Genomic DNA, 10350 nt, shown 5'->3' with positions numbered 1-10350 from the left:
AATAGTAATAGAAAAGGCTATTTTTAACAAACAGCAGGAGAATATTTGGTTAATTTAATTATTTTTTTTGGCAACGCATGTGCTGAACATTAAGCCTCATATGAGAGACATGATTTCTTCTGAGGTGGCAATACTCGCTCAAAATAGCGAACTAATCAAAACAGAATTGGGTTTCAATATGCGGCAATGATGTTATGCGGCATAATCTTTTTAGATATTGTCCAGTTCATTGTTGGAACTGTTCTGAAAATCAGTTTTTTGAGTCTTTCATATGCTTCTTGAGTTTTAGCTGTTGCTTAGCTTTTTAATTTTCCTGCCGTGGTCTCCAGTTTTTTACATATATTATGAAATATTATTTCTGCACAAAAAAGTTTTGTTCATGAGGTCATCGTTCAATAAATGTTTCATCAGCGTGAATAATGGTATGAAAATTATTACATTGGATTTAATGTTTGACTTTTATCATTACTAGCGATTTATATGCTTGTTGAAAAGTCATAAAGTAATCTAGTGAAGTTGTGTATCCAATTTTGTTTAATATTAAGTGAAATACGATGGCGACACCTGCTACTACTCCTCGAACTCCATTCAAGTTCGATATTTCGAACTTACTTCCAGAAGGGCACGAGAAAGCTCTTAAACAAGCATTTTATAACGTCGCTGCCACTGTTTTTGTGGTGTTTGTTTCTGCTGCTTGTGTGGCTGTATATTATGTATTGGAACCTTTTTTGCGACCTCTGTTATGGGCCGTTCTATTTGGTTCTGTGCTACATCCTTTTAAACATGGTATGACAGTTGTTTTAAAGCGATGGTTGCAATCTCTTCAGGTTTCTGGGACTCCACTTACAGTTGGGGCTTTAACTTCACCATTCTTCGTTATTGATCATATTTCAGAGCAAATGTGGAATTTTACAATGCAGTATGCTATATTATTCATTACTATTGTTGGATGTGTATCTGTTTCATTTTTGATATACAGTTGTGTGCCTGATTTTATGACACTTTTTTTTTATGATGTGTTAAGTCGACTACTTAATGGTGCATCTATGCTGCTAGAATTCTGTCATGGAGCAACATTGTTTGTAAGTATATTAAAAAAAAAGGTGAAAAAATTAATGAAATTTTCTGGTTTCTTTAGAATGATTTTAGTTTTAATATTAAAACTGCATTTTAAATTTTAATTAAATTTGTTTTCTTTTTATAATTTGGTACATTAAAATATGTAATTATTTTTTAATTTTCGTAAAAGTTTACAATTGGGTGCCCGTTGTTTTTTGGCGATTCTTTTTTGGCACCAGGAAGGCACAATTTCAAGGTGGCCGCTACACAAAACCAAAATAAGAAGTCAAAGAATTGCACAAACTTTGTGTCCATGTACACATCGATCTGTTTTCACTTAAAAAAAACATCCTAGAATTGCACAAACTAAGCATTGTGCAGTGCCTTAAATTTGGCCATGTACACATCAATTTATTTTCATTTAAATAAAATAAGGAAGCTAAAACATAGTTAAAACTATCATGTTAACCAGAAGTGAGGTTTCATCACAAAATTTTTAAAAAATTGTCACTGATCGAAGAGGCACCCAATTCTACCGTAGAGCCTAATTTTCTTTTATTCCATATAGTTTATTAGACAAAAATGTAATATATTTAATATTGTGCATTCATTTTATTAGCCTTGGATTTCTTTAAGCCACAGGGTTCATAGGTTAAAGTTTTGGATTCATATATCACATCAATAGCCTTAAATCTAAGCAGCCATTACCAATAAAGAAAATGAAAGTATTGAACATAAATCTTTTAAAATCATTCTTGAATATATGAAATTATCACAGTGCTTGTTTAAAAGCAGTAATTACAGTAGGCTGCGTAATATGATCATGTCCGTTCTAACCTTATTTGATTGCATAAAGTAGTTGAGTTTTATATGCCAAGTTACCATAATCCAAAGATTAACCGAATAAAGTTTTTGTTTATGTTGAAGGCGGTGACCCAAGAATACGCTCTGTACACGTAATGAATTAAAATGTTAAAATTAGTAAACCACTAAATCACCATCATCTGATTTAGAAACATAAAAAATATATGGTGCATGCGGTGAAAATATAAAACTTTGAAAAGGTTTTGTGTGTTCGATCTGAGTGTTTCGATTTGGAGTTAAGAATGGAAAGTTCATATTCAAGGGACAATGGAATTCCAAATAAAGGTAGGGAAATCTTAAATTAATTATTTAGTGATTATTTGTAGTAAATTAGTAAGTATCTATTATTGCTGTCATGGGTGTATTTAAATTAAATAAAATGGAAGATAAGTTAGACAGATTGAAATGTAAACATTCTACATTGAGATTGTCTGTTACAAGGCTAATTAAAGTGATTGAAGATAAAATAAAAATTGAAGGGGAGGAAAATTCCATTAAAGAATTACGAGAATTGTTTGAATTATTAATCGAAAAGAAAAATAATTTGAGAACGCTTGATGATGAAATACAAGAGTTAACTGATGTTAACTTAATTGAAGAAGATTATAGTTTAAGTGAAGAATGCAATGACAAATGTATAACTGTAGTCAAATTAAGCAGTTTCTAGATGCGGTTACCGCAGTACCGCCAGCGAGGAATTTCCAAAGATCTGATTTAAACCAGTCTAGCGGTAATGGAATTTTGCATGCAAGTTCCAGTTCTAGCGGAAGTAGTATGCTAAAATTACCAAAATTAATGATTGATAAATTTTGGGGAGACCTCAAACAATTGAATGAATTTTGGAATAGTTTCAAAAATTCGATAGGTAAAACGAAACGCTCTCAAAAATACAAAAATTTGCATACTTAACCTTCCAGCATGTGCACTCAGCAATTTTACATGAGCACACGTGGGTTGTATTTTTTACAACATCTGTTATTTTACTGTTTTGGGCACAAAAAACAACAGAAATGAGTGAGTGTAGCAGCGATTTTTGTGCCAAAAATTGCAGCTACACAAAGCCAAAATAACAAGGCAAAGAATTGCACAAACTCTGTATCCATGTACACATTGACCTATTTTCACTTTAAAAAAAAATCAGAGAATTACACAAACTTGGCATTGTACACTCCCTTGACGTTATCCATGTACACATTGACCTATTTTCACTTAAAAAAAATCAGAGAATTGCACAAACTAGTCATTGCGCACTCTTGGCTATAGATTAAACAACAACTTTACGATAATACAAGGGGTACCCTTTTCTCTACTCTAACCACATTATTTATAATGTATTTCAATAATATATATCAGACAACTAAAAAAATGAAATAATTATAATTATTAATTTAAAATTTTATAAATGTATGAAAGAATTCTCTTTTTGTTCACCAAAAGAAATAAATATATTTATGAATAATATATTTTTCCTAGTGCAATTAAAATAAGAAATCCATTTCAAATATTTTGGAAAAACTTGTTTGTCTTGAGAACCATTTGGCACGCTTCTGCAAGTGGTGCCCAAAGCATGATCTGTTTTACCACAACTAAAAGTCCCATGAGAACATCCCCCATAGCATAATACCGCCACTACCAGCCTGTATATGATCTGCTCTACAGGTGGGAGAAACTGTGTACCTGTAAGCCAGCATATCCTGATATGCCCATCGACCTGGTGAATGAGAAACGGTGATTCATTCGACCAGGCAACTGTTTTCCACTTATCCATGTCCAGTCTCAATGTTTCCGGGCTCACTGTAGCCTTAGTTGACGCTTGGTTAACTGAGGTATGAGAGTGAGATGTCTGCTGCACAGTCCCATATGCAACAGTGTTCTGAAACGCTTGCACCTTGGGCCTATATTGTATTGGGCTGTCAGTTGCTCATTGGCTGTCAGTCATTAGTAGCTCTTCAACTGTGATCTCCAAGATATGGCATTGTTTGTGACTCTGTATTTCCTCCTTTAAGTTCAAGCATTCTTCTCAAAATTTTTAATGCTTGTTAAAACTGTGTTGCTGTTAGTACAGGATTTGGAATTTCATTTGCAGACTCACTTTCATTTTTTACTAATTCGTTTGTTTTCTCTGATAACTTTGATGATCTCTGCATTTCTTTTTTCGTAGCAAGTCTGGATATTTCCACCAGTTCCCAAATTTTCGAGGAAGGTCTCGTCATGCATTTCTTCATCATCACCTTTTTCTTCTGGCACATCTTGAGATTTTTCTAAAATTTGCTTTTAATAAAAGCTGGCTTTTTTTAAAACGATTTAAAATTATTTGCAAATTTATTCATGGCATCCAAAAGAGAAATCGCCTTAACAATTTGCTTAGAAGAATAAACTGCATCAGTTGTATTGATTTCATTAATAACATTCTGAACCACTTCCTTCCTGTAATGACTCTTGAATGTCTTTTTAACAGCCTCTTCTAATGGCTGAAAAATGAAAGTTGTATTAGGAGGAATGAAAACTAATTTTATGTTCATCTACGAGACATCAGTTGAATGAGCAGCATAGTTATCTAACAACAGAACTACTTTTTTTTTGCTGAAGTTCTTGTTCCCACTTCATAAAAAGTCACTAAAAATATTGCTTGTCATCCAAGCATTTTTATGGTTGTAATAAGTCACAGGCATGGCATATGCTTGATGCCTTTCAGACAGTGAGGGTGTTTGCTTGCACCAATGCAGTCTTTTTAACTGTTCCATGCATATTACACATTAGTAACACGTTGTTTCATTTTTTTACAGCCAGCTGGCAACTCACTTTTAAACATTTCAGAAGTGAGGCTCAATAATCAAGACTAATTTTCAACAGTGTTAAAAATTTGATGTGGTTTGTATTCTTGTGAAAGTCTAACTAAATTCTTTTCCATCCAGTTATCGGCTTCTTTAGAGTCTGTGTCTTGTTTCTCTCCATGTAATTTTTTGAAAATGATATTATTTCTTCGTTCCCATCTTGTGAGCCATCCAACAGTAAGGACAAAATCCTCTCCCAGCATTGTGGCAAATTCTGATGCCTTTTGATACAGAATTTCTCATGATGTTATGCTGTTCATGTTCCTAGTGTTTCAAAACAACTCCAAGAGGATAGATTCTACATCCATAGACTTTCCACTTATATGAGACATTTGCTCTTGCCATCAATTCATCTGAAATTGCCTCCCATCTTTTCAACAACATAATGATATTGTTGAAATCATATATGTTGCAACATAATGCAATTTGTGAAATTCCAAGTTGTACAGAAGCTTAACATTAGCATTTTGGTAAAGCATTATATTGCTTCAACAATTTTCCATTATCTAATAAGCTTAAGTTCTTGCGTTTGGATATTTTGAGGCATGGCCCAACAATAGAAACACAATGTGGATGGATGAACTGAACAAACTGCATGAGCAAAAAACAACAATTTTTTATACAGATTCTCCCTGGTGTCTTTTTTCTGTTTCCCCTTTTCCCCAGCTGGTCCGAGCCAGTTCTGGCAAACCTCTTGTAACCCACACCAATCCATGATTGGTCCAGATAAGAAAATTGTTACATCTGCAGCTCCATATTTAAAAATGAATTAGTCTTGAATGAAATCGCTGACCTTTGAAGTATAGACTTGGGAGTTTTGGCAATTCCAGCATTTGCACATCCATGCATAGAAGTGAATCGACTTTTAACAAATTCATTAAACTTGAAACATAAACTTGGGGTTTTGATGTTACAGTTTTAAAAGTGATTTGATTTTTACAAGTGGTAGTATTGATTTTATTAAGTAACTATTTTATAATGATGTTATATTCATTTGAATTTGTTCCTTGAGTTTTGATTTTAATATTGGTTGATTGTATAAAGCAATGATTTTACAGTGGTACCCACTGTGCACCTTAATTCATTTATTTGGGTGGAGAATATTCATGTATATTCTTTTTTTTTTTTATTTTGGCCCTTCTGTAAACTGTTAATGTAAAAGTTATCTTGGTACTTACATATTAACGTCACCACAGCAGAAGTTGCGCTGATGCACCAATAAAGAGCAATCTTGTTGTTCGCACACAGTTATCTTTTGGATTCTTTTTTGCCTTGTTTGCTGATTTTTGACACCATTTTTTAGTGCTACGAAAATGAGTCGTTGGGATTTGCCAAACACAGAAGAAGATGCAATTTAATTTTTTCAGGAGTGAAATATTTTACCAAAAAATGAAAATGTACCAATTTGCTTGATATGAAACTTTATTTTGATAAACATACGTTTTGGAAATGTAATTTAAGACAGTGTGATCAGCAAGTGGGACTTAGAAAAGACAACTGGTTTGAAGGAAGCAGAATTCTATTTTGTTCAGCTTCAAGATTCATATACTGCTGGTGTGAGGAGTTGACGTTGATTAAATTTTGTGAAAAGCAACTTCATTTATCGAATAAAACTGTTATAGATTGAAACAATTACATGCGTGAATTATGTGTCTTGGATATGGAGAATAAACTAAACAAGAAGGTAGGTGGACCAGATTGCATTGTGGAAATTGATGAAAGTTTGTTTACTAAGTGTAAAAATAATTGTGGTCGAGTATTACTCGAACAGTGGGTGTTTGGTGGTATATGTAGAGAAACAAACGATTTGTTTTTGTCACTGTTCCTAATAGAACTGGCTCTACCCTTCTTAATTAAAATTATTGAAAACATTGCAGATGGTAGCATAATTTATTCTGACAGTTGGAAAGATTACCAGACAAATAGTAAGAAAGTTACAAACAAAGAAAATAGAGCTAAATGGGGGAACAAGAGACATAGGGGGACAGCAAGACATCATTTAAAATCTTATTTAGCAGAGCTCACATGGTGACAGCATCTGGTCAAAGAAAATAGAGACTGTTTTGAATCTATGTTAAACTCTATATTGGCCCATTTTCCACCAAAATCCGATCGACTTCTTTGATTTTAAATAAAGTGTTTTAATTTTTGATTTGTCGCAAACATTTCAGGTATACATTGGTGGCACTTAAAAACCGCCAAATCTGCAGCTGCGGTGGTGTTAATACGTAAGTACCGTTATCTTCCATATCAGTCATCACAAATTTAAATTGCATGCTCATCAAATGCATAGTCTAAAGCAACAGTTCTCAACCTTTTGACTAACTTGTACCATCTAAACAAAAATTGAAAAACTTTAATACCACCACTACATTTTGCAATGAATATTTTTCGATAGAAATATTAAATATGTATATATACCGTATTTGACGGCATATAAGACGCACCCTTATTTGGACGGCCACACACAAAGAAAAAAAGTTTCAATAGCATGGTTTCTTTTAGTTCTCACGTTTCGTAAAAGCCAAATAAACAATTATTGAATGCGATTCCCTTCACGTGTAAGACGCAGGTAACTTTTTTGCGACCAAATTTAGGAAAAAAAAGTGCGTCTTATATGCCGTCAAATACGGTATATATTTTGCCATTTAGATAACCTATTGGCTATTTGAAAATAAAAAAATATTAGATTAAAATTTGGTTACTATTTTACTTATCAAAATTTAAGTTATAATACTTTGATTCTAAAATTTAGTGTGAAATTTAGGCCTGTTTAAGAGAGATAAATTTCTATTTGTCTTGGTCTTATTTCACTTTGTTTTAACCATATATTAGGATCCACTTTTAATTTTGTTCTGTATTTATTTTTAAAATATAACATGCAAGAAAGTGTGTTATTTTTGAAATCCTCAGTTAGAGTTCGATCACAGGAAATTTCTATCAATTGTTCTTTCCTTCTCGAGATTTCTGAATTTAATAGTTAAAAATACTTTGTTTCTTTCCATAACACCATTTTTTCTCAAAACCGTAAAAAACAACCTTATATTTAGCATAGGTATAATGAAACACTCAATCGATTTCGAGGGCAGCTAAAGGTCCCTCCTCATCAGGAGAAAGAAATACATAGAAAGAAGAAAATAGGAATCACAGAAACACGTGGTGCTTATCAGCACTGCACGTGGTTATAACTAGATTTTTAATCAGAGTTGCACTGGCCGCCTACTTTTACTGAGCCAGGCTGTCTGATCAAGCATAAAGAAATATTAGCAAAGTTAAAATAGGGAGCGAGGGGCAAATGCACATTACGCTCAAAATCTGAACTTCAAATAATTATTTGCCAGGATTTGAACCTCAGACTGAACTACCAGTGTTCAGCGACTTTACCGCTCAGCCATTTCTGGGCCTTACATTGTTTGGAATCAGTAAAAAATAATCCATGGGCTTAAATTCAGTTTGCATGCATGCTGAATAACTATCTAAAAGCAGCTGACAAACCAGAAGACAAAACAAAAATTAATAAAATATTAACCATTAGACTGACTGATATTTATTTCAGGTAATTCTTGTATGGGTAATTAATTATTAAATAATATGCTTTGATTGGAAATTTCAGAATACTGAAGCACCATTAGCTGTCGGTTGGTGAATTAATTGATAGTGCCAATGTGGTAAGTTTGCCCACATTACCCTAGTCATGTGACCTGATGTGCAAGCATATGGTGACAAAACTCCCAATCTATTCATTCTTTTTTCCTTCAATGGCAGGCATGCATGTAAGCCTCATCCATATCTTTATGTCTAAAATTGTTGTAACAAATACAGTTAAATTAGATTCACGGACTCCACAAAATTGATTTGTTAGCCACATGCATGCCGCAGACCTTGAGTTTGAGACCACTGATTAATATAATTAATAAATACCTGAAATCATAAATATGATACTGATGGCAAAAGACTGGTCAAAGGGATAAATAATGTAATTATATTAAACATTTGTAGTTGTTGAAACCTAGTTGCATTGGATATGATCTTGAAACCCATTTTCTATTATGTTAGAAAAATTTGGTTGTTGAAAGTAATGTCTGATGATAATCTTATGGAAACTTCTGAAAAAAGTTTAAAGGAGATTTAAATCAAGTAACAATATGTTATATTCTTCATACAAAGTAATAGAATTTAAATTATCAAATGAGCTGAAAAGTGAACCAGGTTATTACTTAATAAGCACACTTTATTATAGTCTTATCTGTATTATTTTTATATAATCGCTTTGCATACAAAATCAGCAGTCTTTCCATATTCATATTCATCCAATGAAGTCTTGCATAGTGTGTCAGAGCATACATAAAGATCAATTTCGAATGCAACGACTGCTCATGAAGATTTCGTAAATCATGTTTGTACTATATGACACTGCCTGCAAGTACTGTTGTGTTTGAAAGAATGTATTCTAGCTTTTCTTTTATTTGCAAGCAAAAAGAAATTCTTGGGTTTTGAAATGCAAGTGAAATTGATCTTCAACATTAAACTGAACTTGAATGGTGATTCTAGTGCTATGTAACTTTTGGATAAATATCGCAACAAAACTTTTTCAATTTACAAAACATTTCTATTTTATTGTATTTATTGTATAAACATTTTATTGTATTTAAAAAAAAAAACTTTTTAGTGCTGCTTTTATAGCCAAAACTTATTTATGCATTGCCAAACCGGGATAGTTAGCAACACTGACTGCCATATCGAAGTGCCCATGTTCAAATCCCAGAGAGAAGGCATGGATGTTTGTAAATGTATAGTGCCTGTGCGGCATGAGGTCAAAACATGTGGCAAGCCAAAAGTCCTCTTGAGAGGTTGTTGGTAGAGGAAGAGGGGTGGGGGACCATCAGACCCATTTCCCTGGGGTGCTCTTCATCAAAATTAGGGACAGAATTGAGTAATGTCATACTGTCACCTGTATGGTGCTCAATGCATGGGCAATGTTAATGACAGACACAGTCTTGCACTCCTTGCCACAGAGAATTTCTTGTTTTGATGTTATTGTCAGACAAGTGAGATAAGTCACAACAACAACACTTATTTATGCCATGCTAGTTTTAACCAGTTATAATCAGTGTTTTTAACCACTTTGGTAGACATCTGACAACCTAGGTTATAATAATATATCATACATAGCAAATGTATCCTTTTGCTATGAAAATGTCCTGAAATGTATTCTAACTTTCTGAAAATTTCTCATTCCTCTGAGAATGTTCGTATTTGAAAATAGGTTTACCAAGTTGCGTTGTACAAAATGTGTGTTTTATTGCTGTCTAGTTGGTCATGGGCTTGTATGTGATCCATTATTTTGCTTAAAAACCATTCTCATTTATACGATCAGTTGCATTAGCTTTCTCTATGAAATAGTTTTCTGATTTACTGAAATGTGCTCCTGAAAATATTCCAGTGTAGCGATATTTGTTTTAAGATGTGTGTATTAATCCCTGTAACATTTCTGTGTGATACTGTGTCTTCCATTACCTTCATTAGGTTGGCCCATTTTCTTGCTGATGTGATTTTTCCTGTTTAATCTCAGGCCACAAGTTTGCTTTTGGTC

At 33.1% G+C, this 10350-nt stretch overlaps 1 protein-coding gene across 8 annotated transcripts in view; it reads left to right on the top strand.

Moving 5' to 3' along the window:
- Positions 1-112: 112 nt before the first annotated feature.
- Positions 113-10350, top strand: part of LOC118194292 (transmembrane protein 245) — a 128297-nt gene continuing 118059 nt past the window's right edge. For 5 of the 8 annotated variants that reach the window (XM_085824842.1, XM_085824841.1, XM_085824839.1 and 2 more), the window contains exon 1: positions 114-1082. In XM_085824842.1, the coding sequence (XP_085680968.1) occupies positions 555-1082 (528 nt within the window). In that variant the 5' untranslated portion in view covers positions 114-554. Of the gene's footprint in view, positions 1083-10350 lie in introns of all 8 variants that reach the window. The other 3 variants (XM_085824838.1, XM_085824836.1, XM_085824843.1) reach the window with 2 other exon arrangements.

The sequence above is a fragment of the Stegodyphus dumicola genome, chromosome 10 (assembly GCF_044657685.1).
Source record: "Stegodyphus dumicola isolate Sdum_Otavi_A_Nest chromosome 10, ASM4465768v1".
Lineage (NCBI taxonomy): Eukaryota > Metazoa > Arthropoda > Arachnida > Araneae > Eresidae > Stegodyphus > Stegodyphus dumicola.
This window is presented reverse-complemented; position numbering and strand designations above follow the sequence as displayed.